Below are 20,279 nucleotides of genomic sequence, written 5' to 3'. Positions count from 1 at the left end.
TTTTCTTTGATAATGTGATTAGCATATCATTAAAATTCTAAATTAACTTAATTAGTATTATCATTTTAATTATGTCCAACCATAACCACAGAATATTTCTCTAGCTATTTAGCTATAAGGATTTCTTTAAGGGGAATTTTATATTTGAACATGTATGTATGTGTGTATGTATATGTATATATATATATGTATAATGTAAGTATATATATTGTGAGCACATGCACTTTGGAAATTGATCTTCAAATATTTTATACATTTTATAATTAGTTCAATGAAATTTTTCCTTCTATTATTATCACTTGGATTTAATTATTATTATATGAAAATATTATTGATTTTTGAGGGTTTACTTTATAGCCCATGATTTTTCTGAAGCTATTATTTATATGAATTAATATCTTTACTGATATATTAGGATGTTATAAATAAACTTTCATGTCACCAGCAATTTGGGATCTAGCTTTCTATATCTATCTACCTATTTATCCTTGCTGATTATTACACATTTAATTTTTTTTCTTGCATTATTGCTTTGGCTAGCATTTCTAAACTATTCAGTAGAGAAAGTAAGCATCTTTACTTGCTCTACTTCCTTAAATGAGTATGGTATTTTGTTGAAGACTCTGTATATATTGAGTTAATCATGTGGGTTTGAGCATTTTTTTTAAACATGATTAATTATGTTGATTCTTTGTTTTCTTGATGTTGAATGAAACTTGCTTTCCTATTGTAAATCTAACTTGGTCATAATGAATAATTTCTTGTATAATTCACTCTAGTCCATTTAACAAGATTTTAAAAAATATTGAATTGGTTTTTATCACTGATATTGGTCCATAATTGTCCTACATCTTATTCTTTCATGGTTTTTGTATTTGGCCTATATTTATCTGATAAAAGGATCTAGACAATGTGGTTTCCTTTTTAGTTTTTGAAAATAAATTTGATACTATGAGTAATGATTATTTTTTAAAGTGTTGATAGAATCCTCTTTTGAGTTCATAAAAAGTGGGAGTTTTTTCCTTTGGGAGTTCCATTAATAGCAGTTTTATTTCCTTTTCTATGGTTAGATTAGCTAATTTTTCTTCTTTGTTTTCTGTTTAAGTATTTTGAGTTTTTGAATATATTCCTTTATTTCTTGTCTTCTTAATTTTGTTAGCATATACATATACTTAGTAATTTCTGATAATATTATTTCTTCTAGTTTTCTTGTGATTTCACTCTGTCCCTTTACTATTTTGTTGATCAATTTTCTGCCCTCTTTTCTTTTTAATAAGGTTGACTAAGAATTTGTCAATTTTAATCTTTTCAGAGCCAGCTTTTAGTTTTATATATTATTTCATTTTTTGTGCACTTTATTTCTTTATTTTTTAATATACCTTGTACTTATGATATAGTTATTTATTTGACTTTCTCATTTTAAGAAGGTACATTCAGTTCCTTAATCTTCTCCTTGATTATTTTCTTAATGTATATTTGTAAGTTTATGATTTTTTTCCCCCCTGAAGACTGCTTTAACTTTATCTCAAAAAATTTGACTTGTTTCAGCATTATTATTTTCTTTCACATAAGTATTACTTCTTTGATTTGATTTTTGATCCACCCAATATTCAGAAATTCGTTATTAAATCTTTGTTTGAGTCTTTATTTCTTATTTGTGGTCTCTGAATGGATCATTATTTTTTAAAAATTATGGTCCAAAGAACATGTTTGATATTTCTACTTGTTTGTATTTCCTTGTAATATCTATGTACCTTAATACATGGTCAATTTTTGTTAAAGTTCTATTTGGTATTGGAAAATTAAGATAATGTCTTATCAATCTCATTTAAAAGATGCAATAAGTCTTGTGGGCCTAATTTCCATATCAATTTGTTCAGTTCTAGTTCCTATTTGTTAATCTTATTTTTTTTTTTTTTACATTTTTTCCCCCAAAATTAAGAGAGGAACATCAAAATCTCCTCCCACTATTATATTATTGCATAAGTCTTTTTGTAATTCAGCTATTTTCTTCTTTTATGAATTTATATGCTATGGCACCAGGAGTAGAAAATTTATTATGATTTATTGTTCCTGCTTCTTTTTACTTACTGTAGTTTTCTTGTTTATTTCTTTTTATGTTGGGAATGTTTGTTTTTGCTTTGACTGATAGTATGATTATTATTCCTGATTTTTCAGATTTATCTAACATATAGCAAATTTTGTCTCATTTTTACTCTTTTTCTTTTTTAAAGGTATTCTTGTAAGCAAAGGATTGTAAAGTTTTGTTTTCTTAATAAATTTGTCATTATTTATGTTCACTTTTAGAGTTATGAAAATGTTAGTTTTTGTTCCACCCTCAAAGACAATAATTTGTCTCTTCAGTTATTTTAGCCTAATCTAGATGGAATCTTCTAAGATTCAGTCTAAAATGTTTTTTTTCCCCAGGTTTATTTCTCTATCATCATCCTCCATCATTTGTTTTGGCTTACTTTTGCAGCCTTCACTCATTTATTTTTATATTTTTAGAGAAAAATCTATTATTATTTTGATGCTGTTTTGTTGTTAATGCCATGAATATTCTTCTTTTTATTTTTCTGGGGTAATTTATTTTATTTCTTCTGCCTTCCTCAATTTTTCTTTTTTTATGCTTTGCTTATATTTCTATTGTCTTGGAAGTTTACAAAGACAAAATTCACTTAGATAGTTATTGATTAAGTCTCAGTTTTGCATTTTATGCATCCTTAGTTTTCTTGCTCTTACAAATGAATCATTTCATTCTTTCTTGTGATTTCTGGTGTGATTAGAATAGTCCTGATTATTCAACTTTCTTTTTCTTTATATTTGAAGGTCTTTCTCTTGATTGCTAGCAGAATTTGTTATCATTGGAATTTTAATTTAATCACTGTATGTCTTGGAATTTGCATCATAGGAATTTTTTCTTCTGCAAAGATTCTGAGAATTTTTTAGAATTTGTTTTACATGTTCAGAAATTTGGGGAAGTATTTCTTGTTTTTTTATATTATGCCTTTCATAATTCTTAATTTGTCATGTTCTTCTGGGAGATCTATAATCTTTAATTTGTCTCTAAACATTTTGCCTGTTAGTTCAAGATATTTTGCCTTTATAAAGGACATTTAAAAAAATTACTGCTTTTTGCTTCTCTTTTTCCAGATTATTTCTCACATCTGTTTTCTTGCATCCCCAATCCATTGTTTTTCTTGTCTTTCTTTGCTACTATGGATTTAATTTTTTTCTGTTTTGACAATTATTTTTCCTACACAAGTTCTGTTTTCATAATTATTATTTCTTAAAACTTTCATACTCTCTTGAGAATCTGTAGGTTTCTCTTTTTCATCAAGTATTAAATTCATTTTCTGTTATCTCATAATATTCGTTCATAGATGTCTGGGATCATTTATATGATCTAGAGACCTTTCCATCTTTTTCCTTTTTATAAATATCTTCCTTGTTGTTTGTGTTCAAGATATTTAAATTTTATTTTGAATTCTCAGTAATTTCAGTTATTTTCCTTTGTCTTTCAATATTGCCCACTTTCTGAGTAATTTTCCTTTGATAGCTGTTTCCCTGAAGGCTGGACCGCAAAGCTTTTTCAGCTTCTTCACATATCTGGCAATTTACATTTAACTAGCATTAGTTCCTGCCACAAAAGATTTCTAAGTTGATAGAACTATATCTAGCTGGATTCCAGTCCCTTTTACTTCAGTCCTGGTGGAATCACACACATACTTGCATCCTATCTCTCTTTCTCTCAATACTCTGCTGAATCCACTTCTAGCACAGATTATTGCCATGCTTCAGTCCCATCCAGAATAAGCTTCTTTACTATATTATGTAAAACTGAAAATAATCATCATATATAATCTTCCATGTTGTCCTTCACTTCTGGCAACTAAGTAGTACAATGGAGAGGTCACTGGATCTGGGGTCAGGAAGACTGTGGTCTTCTGACTATCTCAGAGTTTATTAACTTTGTGACCCTGGGCAAGTCATTTGACCGCTACTTCAGTTTTTTTTCCTTTGTAAATTGAGAATAATAATAACACCTACTTCATAGAATTGTTTTGAGGATCAAATGAGATAATATTGGCAAAGAACTTTATAAGCTTTAAAGTCACATAGAAATGCTAGCTATTGTTATGGCTATTCTTTTTTACTCATACTCCCAAGAGATTGTTCTCTTTTAAGTTTTTAGTGAGCTTTGCCACTGTGGATTCACATTTTTATATTCTGTCAATTAGTTTTGCTGTGCAGGTCATGCATTATGTTTCCATAAATTTTTCTCCTTCACAAACTATTTGGAAACATCCATAGTCACTTGAAAATCAAGTGTTCCATCGTTTCAAGAGTTTCATGATTTAAGAGAATCATGGTTTCTCTTCATCAAGTTTTTCTTCATTATTTTCCCTTATTTTGCAATATTTATTCAGATATTTGGACTTCTTTAGATGATATGAAGTCTATATTCCCTTTTGTTAGCATCTTTCCTTTTGATTTATCTTCTTGTGTTTAGGAAGCTCTTGTGCTTTAATTGAGCTTTTCCTTTTCTGAGATCTTTGGCAATATTGGTTGTTTTGCTTTCTATTCCCTGTTTTATTTTCTGATATCTCCTTTGGTGGCAGGTTCCTTGAAGGCTAGGTCTTAAAACTTTCTCAACCTCTTTGTATACAGGGCAATTCACATTTTACTGGTCTCAGTGTCAGCCCTAAATGACTTTAGGGTGACAGAACTGTATCCAGTTGAATTCTAATTCACTTTACTTCAGTCCTGGTGAATACGTACAGTGGATGACTTTCTATTTTAGTTTCTTCTTTTTCTCAGTTCTCCAAGTCCTCTTACATCACAGATTGCTGTCATGCTTCAGTCTCCTCCAGAATAAAATGGTCTTTTGGCTTTCTTTGGAGAAGGGATTGTGTTAGAGAGGAGATGCTGAGTTTAATACTGTTTCAAGGCAACATTTTAGGGAATAGGGATTAGTTTTCTCTGCTTCCAGTTCATTGAATTATTACCTTGTTAGATTTCTTGGTGTTTTAAATTATAGAGACAGCCAAAATTGCTTTAACTTGTATACATAATTATGATTTTTATAATATTTGAGAGGTCCTGAAGATCGGAGACAGTGTCTAGTCCTCTGTTTGGTTGGTTCAGCCATAAATAGCTTTTAAACATGGTTCAATTATGCTTTTAAAAACATAACAACACAATGTATCCAAATAGAATGTGACTGAGAAAAGAGGGAGTTAGTACATTCAACAAAAATACTTTAGAAAAGTTCCATTAATTTACTTTTAATAATCCTTCTAGTGTAACTTTATACAAAGTAGCTCTTAAATGTTTTCACAGAGTAACATTATTTAAAGAAGTGATATCCTTTGTTTTCCCCCTTTGTTCTTCTGTTACCAGCTTAGAATTGTGCTGGTTGCTAAGTATAATGTTAATATTTACAGTAAAAAAAATAAAAACAGTGATAGATATCTGTAATGAATAGGAAACAATGTCAGTATTTCTGTATAATTTTGAACATATATTGGAATAATTATTTTCAAGAAAATTTGACATATTTTAACAGTGATTGTCTTTTTCTTCTGTTTTAATCTTCCTAGTCACCTTGACTTTAATAACTCCTGATGTCTGAATATAAGGTGATTGCAGGTAGGGATTGTCTGATTATTGGTATATTCTCAGTCTATAATACAGAGCCTATTATATATGTGATAATTAATTCCTTTGTTGATTGATACCATTTATTTAGTATATTAAGAAGCTGTTTCTCCTGCATTGTACTTTAATACAATATTTACATAAATACGTATATATATGTATATACATATTTATGACTTGCTAAAATTAATTGGTTGAAATTGTATATAAAATACAAGAATATGATGAGGTAGTAGAAGAGGCAATAACATTGCTCCTGAGACTGAACTTTTTTTTTTCCCTTAGGGTAGAGAATGGAAGAATCTTAGAGTAAAAAACAAACAAACTGGGGAACTCTCAATTACAGAGCTCCAGTGGTACTTCATAGTTATGTGAGGAGGAATAGTCTGATATTTGCTCCAATGCAAGATATAGTTGTTGTTCTTTAAGATATTCAGAGCATTCTTGAGAGCTGGTTGGTTCAATGGACTAAAGGCTCAAACTATTTACATAATTTCCTTTTCATCAATAACTCTAGGTACTTTCTCTGATATTTTGTTGGTGGAAAATGTTGGTTAATTTAGGTAAGAGAGATTTTGTTCAGTTCAATCAACTTGAGTTGTTGTGGAGTGAATATCCTTTTCCTGCTATGGTTCAGTAAATCTTTTGTTTACTCTTGAATGATCTCCCAGTGTCTCATATTGTTCTATAGGGGTACTAAAATCCCAAGAGCCTGCATCAGACCTGAACTGGAAAAATTGGTATAATATTGCAGGATTGGAGCATAACAAGCTTCATGAAGAGCAGAATGAGTAATTCAGAGGAAGGTGTGCTTTATGCTTCTGGTAGATTTTTGGTGATGCTGTTAAAGATGATTGCTCTCTGTGAGTTCTTCTCTCTTCTCCCATTAGATTTCTTTTCAATCAAAGCAGATTTTTCATCATTAAAAAAGAACAAATTAAGAAGTACTTGTTATGATCTGCTCTTTCTGGAACTGGATGCTTTTGTTCTACTAATAGTCATCATAATTGTCTCAAGGGAGATCTACTGAAAAAATCTCTCTCATATATAAATGAATCCTATTTGTGTATGAATAGTAAAAGAATTGTTGGGTTTTAAAATAGCTTTTTGGAAATGTTAATGCAGTAAAACAAGGGTCCTTTAGTTCAATAATTGTATTTGGACAAAGCCAGCCATTGAGGAATGAGACTATAAACCATGAAGAACACCAAGAATGGAAGAATACAAACCAAAGTATATGGATTATCTAATATTTGTACTGAAGGAACCATTTGCGTTTTATTTTTGAATATGACATTTGAAAGGCCAGCTGGAGTTTTGCCACAAAGAGTTTGTTGTGATACTTTTGTATGTCACTGGGTAAAATCCTTAAATAGACAATACTTAATTCTCCCCACAAAGCCCAGAGACACTTCTGAAAATGGGAATATAAATAAGTGAGCTTAATTAGATATGGACAGGCATCAGTTTAAAAAGTTTCAACTTTCACCTCCTAACTGAATCTTCCCCCTTTCTTTCAATCACTGAAGCTTCCAGTGAGGGACTCCTGAACAGTTCAGATCCTAAGAGAATTTCACAACTCCAGTAGAAATACTTTTTTTTTTTCCCCTTGAGGCAATTGGGGTTAAGTGACTTGCCCAGGGTCACACAGCCAGGAAGTGTTAAGTGTCTGAGGCCACACTTGAATTCAGGTCCTCCTGACTTCAGGGCTGGTGCTCTATCCATTGAACCACCTGGCTGCCCCTACAAATACTTATTGTTTGCATTTGGCAAATACCATTCATATACCAGCCTAGAAGAGTTTCTGCCTTTTTATTTTCTTTTCTGCTTTGCTTTGTATAGCTGGAAAATCTTGGGATGAATCATAGTAGCTTTTGGAATTTAAAATGGGTTGCTCAAAATAACTGTATGGACATGTATACATATATTATATTTAACTTATACTTTAACATATTTAACATGTATTGATCAACCTGTCATCAGGGGGAAGGGATAGGGGGAAGGAGGGCAAAAGTTGGAACAAAAGATTTTGCAATTGTCAATGCTGAAAAATTACCCATGCATATATCTTGTAAATAAAAAAGCTATAATTAAAAAAATAGAAAAATTACCCATATATTTTGTAAATAAAAAGCTTTAATAAAAAATAGAAAAAATAAAATAAAATGTGTTACTCAGAGGTTTGACTGGCATCAAGAAGAATTTCCTGCTTTAAATAGCGTAGCTACTAATAGGAAGAGGGATTCAAACCCTGAAGTGATCCTTTGGAATTTCTCTATCTAATGGTACAATTCTTGTTCTCCTCAACTGTTATGAACTCATTAAAGTTAATGATGTTCTGGTCTTAGGCCCCTAGTAGTACCAGTACTTACAACACTTTTGCCAAGCACAGTATAGCTCTCCAGCAACTCTCAATATATGTGGACAGAGGAACATTTCCACAAAGTCCTTAGCAGATGAAGATTATGTGTTTTATTCTTCTGCAATTCCCTTTCCTTGAGGGCTCACAGGGAGGATGAGGTCTTAGTATGCCAGGGAACACATAGTTGGTTGTGATATAGGGAAATTATCCTTAATCAGTAATGAGAATTAGTGATTATGCAGGAAGTGCTATCATCTTTACTAAGTAACCCTGATGTTTCTGGTATTGTTCCTTTTAACATTTTGTGAACCACAAAATTTGAAATCATTCATCATATGGATCTGATCCTTTTAGACCCAGGCTCAGTTCTTTTTGAGAAGAACAAATTCTATCAGGTGGATATTACATTGTGGTTTTGGTTAATTTGTTTTTACTGTATTTCTGTTTTAATTTTTCTTTTTCTCCCTTAGTGTTTCCTATATCAGTAATAACCTCTAGAAGATCTTAAAAATATTACCACAAAAGTATATATATTACTTATTAGGGCAATATCCTGAGAGCTGCTCTTATGTAAGTAAGGCTACTTTTTCCTCAAAAGTTAGTCAGAAGTCATGTGACCAACCATATGGGAGATTAGGCATTTTTTCCAATCTTTATAATTTCTCATATCTAAATAAAAAGTGCTGGACTATAGATGAGACAATTTTAGCTATCTATGTAGTCCAGGACACCAAGAATCTAAACAAAGTAAAATCTCATTGCATGATTTATGTACTAGCAAAACATACTGATTTTGAAAAAAGAATTGACTTAATACACAGAGGTTTCTCAAAAGAACATGACGAACTAAAAAACAACAATATGTGATATGAGGGACTATTCTAGAAAACGAACAGAAATTCTGAACACAAGAAAAAAAATACACTAATCAAAGAATATCCATGTACCTTTAGGAAAAAAAACCCTCAAGATTACAAATTACAACACATAAGTGACTGAATTAATTATTCAATTGAACAAGAAAAAACTTTTCAAGCCACTAGGAAAAAGACATGGTAGAAAAGTAGGCCTGAAACATCATGTTTTAAATCTCACAACATCCTACTTATAGGGGAATCAGAGTTTTTTCATCCTAGGACTAAATTACAAAATGGAAGAGAGAAAGAAGATAGGAATAGTCAAAGTTTAACAATAAAAGAAAAATAAGTGTTGTCTCTTAGAAAGAAGAGATACCATAGAGGGGTGAGAGGCAAAGAGAGATCATTAAAAAAAGAAGGAAAAAAGGGGGAAATCTTGTTTCAGTAGTGAAAGGGGTACTGCTGATAAATTCTCTTATGAATAAAGAGCAATGGGAATTTTTGCAATAGATATTATCTTACAGGGATTTGATGATTATAGAGACTACTCATTCTGCCTCAAGAGAAGGACAATCAGAACTCCTGGCGAGGAAATGGACCCAGAGAAAAGAGGCATATTGGGGGGAAAATGACCAAAAGAAGGGCAATGATCAATAATGAATGGCATAATTAAGGGCATAGGAATTATTCTCCATATGGATTTTTCTAAAAGTGTAGCACAATGGGAAAAAAAAGGTCCCAGGGGCAAGAGCTACATAGTAATAATAGAAATTGTTGGAAGAGAGAACCCCAAATAGTTACCTCAACAATATTAATTCTATGAGGAATACAAGAAAAAAGGACTAAATAAATATAAGCATCAAGAATCAAAGAACAAAAGTTTAGAATAGTTAGAAAAGTAAGAGAATGAAAACAGAATTATTTTTAGAAAAGGAAGTGAAAAATGATATTTTAAAAAGTAACAAAAATTGAAGGCAAGAAGAAGGAAATTCTACTTAATAACTTAAAGGAAAAAAGACGGGAAGAATTAATTAAATTAAAGCAAACAAAAAATAATAATCAAAACTCTGATAATCAAGAAAAGTGGTAACAAATTTGGGAAGGGGAGGCTTGAGGGTCAAAGGGAGAGTCAGTGTTGAGTCAGAGTTGACTAAAAAAAGATTTAAGTTAAAATAACTTGAGAGACAGTATTAAGTTTAGAGCAACAAGGGGAAAATCACAATTTGAAAAAATTTAGGCAGAAAAATTATAAAATTAACTCTCATAACTTTTATGGAAGGTGTTAAACAATCCAATAAAATGAAAAAGTCATTAGAAACCAAAACATAAAAATTTGTTGCTCACAAGAAACACATTAAAAAAAAGACACACACAGAATAAAAATAAAGGTGCATAATAAAAAAATTCCTATGTATCAAGCGAATCCAAAATTCAAAACAAATTCTGAAATTAGATGTTAAGGTATTGGAACATTTACATTCAATATTGATATTGATTTGTTGCATATACTTCCTTTCAGAATAATGTGGTTTTCTTGTTTACTATTTTTAGATGGTAAATTTTTGTTTTTGCTTGTTTGATAGTATGATTATAACTCCAGCTCTTTTGGACTCACTCAATGCATAGTAAAAAAACCCACCAAAAAACAACTGATTTATACATAATGAATTTATAAAAAAAACATTAAGTTACAGAAAAATATAGATTGTAAAATAATAGTGACAAAAGACCACAACATTCCTCAATTTTGATTAAGTCTAACAGAAAGATAAGCAAAACCAAAACATATGAAACTAAAAATTTCTGGAAAAACTAGATTCAAAAGACTTATAGTGTCTTTTAAAGGAACCACACATATTTCTCAACACCTTATATAATAAATATATATATCACTAACATTGACAATGTATTAGGACACAAAGATATAAACAACTATAAAAAGGCAGGAAAGTAAATCCATTCTTTTCAAACCATAACATAATAAAAGTAGTCAGTGGTTCAGGGATCACAAAGTTCTTAAAAGAAGAATCAATAATGAAGTTTTATCATTAGGACAAAAACATTCATAGAAACAGTAATTTTGTACAAGAAAATAATAATGATGAAACAAAATATAAAGATTTCTTGGATCTAAGTAAAGCAATTCTCAGGAACAAAAATCTTATCTCTACAAACACATATTAACAAAATTGGAAAGGAGAGGATTAATGAACTGAATTTGCATTTTAAACACTAGAAATTCCTGAAATAAGCAAATAAAATAAGCAAGAAAAATGTTAAAATGTAAGAGAAATAGGTAAACTGGAAATGAAAACATTTTTCATAGAAATGACATGAAAAACCTGGTTTTTTGAAAAACCTATCTGATTCTTTACTGGTAGAAAATGATGGACAACAAGAAGGTAAAACTAAGATGTCAGAGTAGAAGGAAATAGTGCGGGAATCTACATTCTCTATCCAAAAACAACCACCAAAACAAAAACCCTTCTTCTAAACAGTTCTAGAAAACTACCTGACAGAATCCTTGGAAATAAAGGAGTTGGCAGAGTTAGTTTTGTTGTTATCTCTAAAGAAAACAAGAAACATTATTTTGTGGGATATAGTTATTTCATATTGCAGTATTCATGAGAGGTATTTGCACCAAGACCATTACAAAAATAATACTAATTCATATACCAGGAAATATACGGAATGAAAAGTAAGAAATTCACAACATAAAACAACTTTGCACACATTTTTATATTTGGGGATTTCAATGCAAATGTGGATAAAGGGAAAGACAATGAAAAATTTTATTTAGGAGTAACTAATGAGAAAGGCAAAAGTCTTGTAGACTACATATGCAACCACATTATGAATAATTACTGTGAGACAAAAATGATGAGATTCTAACCATGTTGTGCACCAAGTGATATTACAACAAACAAAATTGATTATATTTTAATTGAATGAAAACTGCTTTTTACTGATGTGGGAGTTATTCCTGAATCAGATAACTTATTAACCTGGAAATATTAAATATAATGACTAAAGTTATTAAAGAAAAATAAAAATGAGAAAAGACATGATGCGGAATTGAAACAATTTCAACCTGAGGAAAGGACCTTGATTGTGATTATGGTAATTTCAGACAGCTGTTTAATGTAAACAATAAACATTATCTCTTTTCCCAGGAAAGAGATATTACCTTTCAAAAGAAGGTTTTTGGTTTTGTTTTTGCCAGTTGACAATGTTTTTCACTTTATTGTTTTAATTATATTTTTTCCCCAGTTACATATCGAGAAAATTTTTAGCATTCATTTTTACAAGATTTTGAGTTCCAGATTTTTCTCCCTTCCTCTTTCTTCTCCCCGTTCCTAAAATAGTAATCATTTTGCTGTAGTTTATACATGTAATATAATGTAAAACATATTTCCATATTAACTACAGTTGTGAAAGAATAAATCAAAAGAAAAAAACATAAGGAAACAATAAAGTGGAAAAATGTGCTTCAATCTGTATTCAGAGTAATCAGTTCTTTATCTGGTTATGGATAGCATTTTCCTATATTATAGAGAAGAGCTAAGTCAGTCATAACTGATTATTACATAATTTTGTTCATGCTGTGTTTGATGTTTTCTTGGGTCTGTTCATTTCATTTTGCATCAGTTCATACAAATCTTTTCAGGTTTTCCTGAAACCTGCCTGTTCATTATTTTTTATTCCACAATAGGCTGCTATAAATATTTTTGTACATGTAGGTCCTTTCCCCCTTTTTTATGATCTCTTTGGAATTTAGACTTAGTAGTGATATTGCTGCATCAGATGGTATGCACAAATTTGTTGTCCATACTTTGTGCCAGGTACATATTGAGGATATGAAGGCATAAATGAAAAATTGTTGCCATTAAATAGTTCATCTTCTAAAGGGAGAGAAAAAATCCCAGGGAAAAAATAAATTGATTTAAACCATATAATTTAAGATGTCATGTTGCAATCCTTAAACTCTTAAGGTCCTATCTAAATTTTAAAATGCTTTTAAAAAATCCATTTGGGTACTTATACCTTCGGAATCTAATACTTAAAGTGCAACAAGAAAATGGTATTTACACAATATATTGTATCTAGGTTATATTGTAACACATTTAAAATGTATGGGATTACCTAAGGGAGGGAGTAGAGGGAGGGAGGGGATAATTTGGAAAAATGAATACAAGGGATAATGCTATAAAAAAATTACTCATGCATATATACTGTCAAAAAATATAAATAAAATAAAAAAAATCCATTTGGGGACAGCTAGTTGGTGTAGTGAATAGACTACCAGCCCTAAAATTAGGAGGACTTGAGTTCAAATGTGACTTCAGACACTTAACACTTACTGGCTATGCAACCCTGGGCAAGTCACTTAATCCCAATTGCTTCAGCCAAAAAAAAAATCCATTTATCTAAGAAGATACCAAAACATCAGAGAAATTAGCAAAAAATGACAAGTTTGTAACAAGAAATCAGAAAAAGTTTACACATTGAAATAACTCTCCCATTGCAATGAAATAATTCAGTTTACCAAAAGAGACATAATATATTATCTCATATCTCATCCAGGGGGAAATTTCCCTCCCTTAGAACTTTATTTATTATGAATTATCATAAATTCAAACAAACATTCAAAAGAGTTCCCAGCAACTGTATAGTTAAATATGGCTTGAATTTATTTGGGTGCGACTTTCTTTTCTTGGTTGTAAGCTTTAAGAAAAGTACACTTCAAAAATGCCGACCCCAGAAGAATGTTTATACTCTTTTATTAGAGAGATTTTAGAAAAAGTGATTCTACAGACAGTTAAAACTTAGCAATAATTTGTCTATCATTTAGTGTTTTTTTTTTAAAGTCCAAAAGACATTCTGGCCTTATTTATTGCTAATTCAATGAATCATTGATAAATTAAAAATGGATAGACAAACTAAGTTACCTATGTTTGAAACTAATTTTCAAAGCAAAATTTTGGACTTCTAAAATAAAAAGAACTTGTGTTCTTACCTCCCCTGCTCCCAACCATCTACAATTTGATTTTGTAAAAGACTTTTGAGGAAAATAAAATAAGATTTTTTTTCTTCAATTTTTTTAAAGCAGCACACAGTACTTTTTAGTTAGTTTCAAAATTTTAGTTTTTTAAAATTCTCACTTATTCTTCAACCCATTCAATAATGAATTCTTCCAAGTAACAAGAAAAAATGATGAAGTGAATACAAATGACACAGGTATTATTTCTGATAGTATAAATTGTCTTACAAAGTACCTATTATGTGCCAAGTACCATGTTTAACACTCTTTATTGAGAGGAGAGAGACATTATCTGTTCTCCAAGACCATGAACATTCATTATAATTTGTTAGAATACAAAACCTCCCAGATTTTAAGGAATTTATCATGAAAATTTGACATATGAAAGAAAACAATTTCCCTAATTCAAATTCATGTCTTAAATATTGTGTTATCCTAAGGATGAGATGGGATTACAGAGGGTTGATGTGAGCAAAGTGAATTAGTTGGGATAGATAAAAATAATTCATTTGTCTTAAATTATTGATAAGAATTTGGGTATGTATAAAATGCCACTAATAATCAAGAATTTCAAAGGAAAGCAATTCTGAGAATTTACCTTTTGCTCATCAGAAGGGCAAAGATTAAGAAAAGGAAAAATGTTAAAAAGTCTATGGGGAAAAAAGCACATTGATGTACTGTTGATAGGTCTGTGAATGGCCATAACTATTCTGGAAAACAGTTGGAATTATATACAAAAAGTAACTACACATGTATGTCGTTTAATTGAGTTTTACCACTGGTAGACCAAAGAAAGGAAATCAAGAGGAAAAGAGCTTATATGTACAAAATATTTATAGCAGAACTCTTTGTTTAGCAAAAACCTCAAAATTAAGAGAATGTCTATCAATTGAGGAATAAACAAATAAGTTGTTGTATACGAATATGATAAAATACTATTGTGGTATAAGAAATGAGGAAATAGCTTTTGTAAATCCAATATAGACAAAGAACATACATTTATTGATATCTTTTTTCTTTTGCTAAGTCAATTGGGGTTAAGTGATTTGCCCAGGGTCACACAGCTAGGAAGTATTAAGGGTCTGAGGCTGGATTTGAACTCAGGTCTTCCTGACTTCAGGGCTGGTGCTCTCTTTCCACTACATTACCTAGCTGCCCCTTTTTGATATCTTAAAACTAGAAGATGGTTGCACATCATAAATTTAAGTTTTTTTCATCAGCATTGGTAGTCTCACACCCTGATGATGAGAGTCTTGATATATTTTCTATGGAAGATATTCAAAAGGAAATAAAAAGAGGCACTCAACTGATGTGCTTTTTATGCCATTATTGTCTAGGCGCAACAATTGACTATTATGTTAAAAAGTGCCCCAGGACATAATATTACCATTGCACATTGCAAGACAAGGCTCAAATATGAGAGGAATCTTCACAAAGAATTTACTTGGTGTATTGTGAAAAACACAAGAGAAATCCACATAACTCTGAAGTCACTGATGTAGAAGGTAGTATCAATAAATATGAATTGTAGTCTTTATCACTCATGGGAAAAAAGAAAATTCACAAAGGAAAGCCAAGAAAAGTGATTTTTAAAGGGAAAGTCAGAAGATTGCCCCTTCAAAAAAGATCTACATCCTCTCATGGCACCAATAAAATAGAGAGTAATTCCTATAAAGTGATGTTTCCACATAGAAGGAGTTCTAGTGATACTAGGTGGATTTTGTTGTGAGGTGAAGAAAAGAAAGGAAAGCTTCACATGTTTAATGTGAAAAAGGCATTTACACATTAAAAATGCATATTGATCTCTTCTGATATAGTTCAACTCACAACAAGAAGAGCTGAATTTGGCGATATTGATATTAAAATAGTTTTTTTTTTAAAAGATCAGGCATTGAAAATGAATGAAATGTACACTTTATAGGTTACCAGGTGCTACTATTGGATGTGGAATAAAAGCTTGTGTCAACTTACAGTTACTACTGTGGTGTACCAAGCAGAACTAAGTGTATTGAAAATATGACATAAGGGATTTACAAATTATGTTGTAAAAACATAGTGGAAATGATGAGTGAGATAAAGAAAATGAAGAATAAGAAAGCAAAAGCTGAGGAAAAATAGCAAGTAGTGGCTCATCTCTTCAATAACTCTAAGGATACTATGTATGGAAGTTATTTCTGATTTAGGGATGCTCATCATACAGTGTGTCGCTGATATGAGTAAATGCAGGTAGATTAAAATATCTATGTGTTTAGTTGAGAGCATGTTGTTAGAGAGCCTGTAGATATGAAGAAGGTTTGTAACTTTATTTGATTTTATATTTTAAAAGAGAGTGAAAGAGCTAATTTTTTCAATAATATGGATGCAATGTAAAAATAATGTCAAAGAAATTGATGAAAAAATGCAAAGGAAGCAAGTTTTGTTGAACCAGACCTCCAACTATATTGTAAAGCAATAAGTATTAAATCTATCTAGTATTGGTTAAGAAAAAGAAAGATAGGTCTTATGGTGGACGTTTCTAGTCTGTGATTGCTATTATCTCATGCATCTGAGAAGTATAAAATGAAAGTCCTGGCTGACTAGAAGCTACTACTTTCTGGAGAAGAAAATGACCAGCATCAACAAATGAGCTCAAAGATGCTCTGGCTTGCTAAAAGATAAAAACTTTGAGGGGTTGTATAGAACCAAGGTGAAGGCAAAATGCCGGCTCATCAGTCCGCAAAACAATTCCTATTGTAATTATAATCTGAAGTTCAAGCTAGATGAATGTACATGATTGTTTTCAGTAGTATAGAGAACTTACTTGGCACTACCTGCCTGAATGAGAGGTAGTGTTGGTGAGGGCTTGGAAGAACAGACTTTCTTTACCTAGCTTGTAGCTTTTAGAGAGGACATTCTTGGTTTCAGCTTCTCTTTAGAAAGGGAAAATAAATTTTGGGAAGCATAAGAGACATATGGAAGAACTGATACTTTAACATATCCCTGGTTTCCAATTTCCCATTTAAATTCTTGGGGAATTTCTCCTTAGGTAAGATCAGAGAAAATAAATCTTTTATTTTAAATTGAGATCTTTTTCTACCAATGTGTGCTCATTCATTTATGGATTATCCGATATATTCTAATCCCTATAACTTCTTTTGTTTTTGTTTGATATTTAATTATATAAATGGATTTATTCCATATTAAGTTTTTGGAATTTAGCATTTGGCATTTAGTAGAAAGAGTTTCAAGCCTTCAGACACAAGTTTGAGATATTTCTTCCCTATTAAAGATTAGTGACCAGCATAATAAATTGAAACTAAAGGAATTTCTTTATCCTTGACTTGCAGTTTTCAACAGGTAGTTGAATACCTACTTGTCTGATACTTCCTTTCTTTAAAGATTAGCTTCATGGTTCCAATCTCTTATTCTCTTCCAGGCAAGTATCAAAGTCTCCTTTGGAGACAGGTAGATTAGATGCCAGAGATTTTGCTGTATATTTCCTGAGAACTGAATTTAGACAAGCTGAAGTAGACATATATATATGTAATCTAAACAACCACCATGCATGCTTCATACAATGATCAAAATATTAAGAGAAAAGTTAATTTAATGGTTTAAATTTTTGTCAATGAATGATTATGTCTTGTTATTTTAAATATTCTTTGGTAGTAGAGGAAATAAAGAGCTATTCTATACATGATTTATTTTATATAATAATTAACTTTCAAAAGGGCACCCTGATAATTTTTAAAAGGGTGAAAGACCATACACATGAACTGGATCAGGCTTTGTGTAAGAGTTTATAAATTCTAGAATAAGACATAGTGAATCAGAAGCAATGAAAAAAAAACCTGGTTCTTCCCTTTAGATGTTAGTTTCCCCTTGGACTATAAGTGAAACCAGAGTAGGAACTTTGTAAAGTAATACAGCCTATTGGCCCAGCATATAATAAGACCACTTCATCTTTAGATAGAGATTTGTTAGAAAATACTTCCACAAATATCTTATTTGATCCTCATGGTAGTGATTCAATGAAGCTAAATTTTCATTCTTAAACATACTGATAATATTAACATTTCAAGTTCACAATGTACTTTACATGTGTATATTTCACTTGATTTTCAGAATACTTATGTGAATTAGCTAGATACTAAAAATATTATTACCTTCATTTTACAATTATTATTAGTTAACAACAGTTTTATAATTCAAACAAATGCACTCAAAGCAAAACCAATTAAAATCACTATATTCATAATAACATAGTTGAGGCATAATATACTCCTCCCCCTCTTTCCTGCTGTGTCTATTGATTGTGTATAGGAAAACAAAGTCATTTTTCTAAATCTCTAATTATATCTTTGATTCCAGCTATTTGTTTTTGCTTTATTTATATAGCTGAAGCTGAGCAAAGGTTCAGGTAGCTGCATAGCCAAATTGTTTTTCAATTATTAATGAACATATTCTAATTCCTGTTTTTTAATATTGAGCAGTCATTTTATTTTATTCTTTCTGAAAAATATTTTTAGGCTATACATTTCTGTAAATTCGGTAAACCGTCCCCATATTCTCTTGTTTTGATTTAAATTTTATTTCATATCAAGGAGAAAGAGCAAACCACAGTGTTAATCATAGCATAGAGGCTATAAAGTTTGAGGCTATTAATTCTACAGCAGTAGTATAAGGAGAATATCATGGACAAATCAGTCGAATGAAAGAATAAAAAATACTCAATTATTGGTACTTACCTAAGAAATACAGATCCAGGACTGTCGGCTGGACTTAGCTCCTCGCTCAGCCCTTCATACTGAAAAACGCTATCACTAGAGAATTGTCTTTTCTTCGCCATTGTGTTTGAGTTCTGAAAATCAGGAAAGACGCCTTAAACACTCATAGATACTCTCTGAAATGATCATAGAAGAGCAGGGTTTTTTCACTTCAGGACTTTCTCTTAGAGTGACCTCTAATCTACAGAATGCCTCTTAAAAAAAGTTAATGAGTAACTATGAGTATGGTTGAAGTGGTTTCCTTTTACCTACATTTTTTTTTCATAGGCAAAATATCGAGTTATCTCAGATGCATATTATTAGTCATATTAGCACTTTTGGAAATCTGTAATCATGGAAAATAAATGGGAAAGTATATAAATTTTAAAAAAAATCTGCTCATTGAACTTGTAATTAAGAAACTAGAGATATCTAAAACACAAAAACAAATCAAAATGCTTTTAATAATTATCCAAAGTTAACTACTATTCAAAGGAACACTAATGGACTAAAAATCAAAAAAAGTTATATACATTAGAATATACTAGGCAATACACATGGGGATTGATTTCTCCCAGTAGGAGGAAGATGTGTGTGTATTTGTATTTGTGTGTGTGTGTGTGTGAGAGAGAGAGAGAGAGAGACAGAGAGAGAGAGAGAGAGAGAGAGAGAGAGAGAGAGAGAGAGAGAGAGAGAGAGAGAGAGAGAGAGAGAGAGGGGCAGAGAGACAAGACAAAGACACAGAGAGACACATAGACATACAAAGACACAGAAACATTCAGACAGACACACATACAAACATAGAAATAAAGAGATACAAGAGGGAGACAGAGAGGGAAAGAGAGTGCTGGAACACTTAATCTTAACCTCCAAACTGGAAATTTGTATGTGCTTGAAGCATTGCTTTTGCTACATACTGATTTCTTCCTCCATTATTTTTTCCCTGTTCCCCACTGCTCTAAATCAACCTGCTACTGAGTTTAGAAGTTGAAAACAGTTAGAGAAGTTAGAAAGTTAGAAAAAAGTTAGAAGTTAGAAAAGTAGTTAGAAAAAACTAGAGTAGGAGTTAGAAAAAACTCTTTTCATCAAACTCACATAGATGGAAAACATCCAACCATTCTGGAGAGCAATATGGAATTGTGCCCAAAGAGCTATCAAGCTGTGCATACTCTTTTATCTAGCAGTTTTCTATTGGGTCTGTATCCCAAAGAGGTAATAAAAAAAGAGAAAAGGACCCACATGTGTAAAAATGTTTGGAGCAGCCCTTTTTGTAGTGGCAAGGAACAGGAAACTGAGGAGATACCCATCAGTTAAAGGATGACTGAATAAGTTATGATACATGAGTGATACGCAATATTATTGTTCTATTATAAACGATCAACAGGATAATTTCAGAAAGGCCTGGAGAGACTTACATGAAATGATACTAAGAATCAGGAGAATATTGCAACAAGAAGATTCTGTGATGATCAATTCTGATGGATGTGATTCTTTTTAAGAAAGATATGATTCAGGCCAATAGACTTATGATGGAGAGAGACATCTGCACCCAAAGAGGATTATGGGGAAAGTGTGGTTCACAACATAGTAATTTCATCTTTTTTTGTTATTGT

The 20,279-nt window shown here is 31.1% G+C and overlaps 1 protein-coding gene, 1 long non-coding RNA gene and 1 pseudogene across 3 annotated transcripts in view; 2 read left to right on the top strand and 1 right to left on the bottom strand.

Annotated features, from left to right (window-relative positions):
• GRAMD2B (GRAM domain containing 2B) overlaps positions 1–18,823 on the bottom strand; it is a 70,073-nt gene extending 51,250 nt beyond the window's left edge. The window contains exon 1 of one of the 2 annotated variants that reach the window (XM_074281959.1): positions 18,649–18,823. In XM_074281959.1, coding sequence (XP_074138060.1) covers positions 18,649–18,749 — 101 coding nt within the window. In that variant the 5' untranslated portion in view covers positions 18,750–18,823. The remainder of the gene's footprint in view (positions 1–18,648) is intronic. The other variant, XM_074281958.1, reaches the window with a different exon arrangement.
• The window catches only part of LOC141550871 (uncharacterized), a 106,942-nt gene that overhangs the window by 1,886 nt on the left and 84,777 nt on the right, over positions 1–20,279 (top strand). Inside the window, exon 2 of the long non-coding RNA XR_012484692.1 lies at positions 5,604–5,652. This is a non-coding gene — a long non-coding RNA (uncharacterized LOC141550871). The remainder of the gene's footprint in view (positions 1–5,603; positions 5,653–20,279) is intronic.
• On the top strand, positions 11,265–16,601 carry LOC141552249 (PHD finger protein 6 pseudogene; annotated as a pseudogene).

Source organism: Sminthopsis crassicaudata, chromosome 1 (assembly GCF_048593235.1).
Source record: "Sminthopsis crassicaudata isolate SCR6 chromosome 1, ASM4859323v1, whole genome shotgun sequence".
Classification (NCBI taxonomy): Eukaryota; Metazoa; Chordata; class Mammalia; order Dasyuromorphia; family Dasyuridae; genus Sminthopsis; species Sminthopsis crassicaudata.
This window is presented reverse-complemented; position numbering and strand designations above follow the sequence as displayed.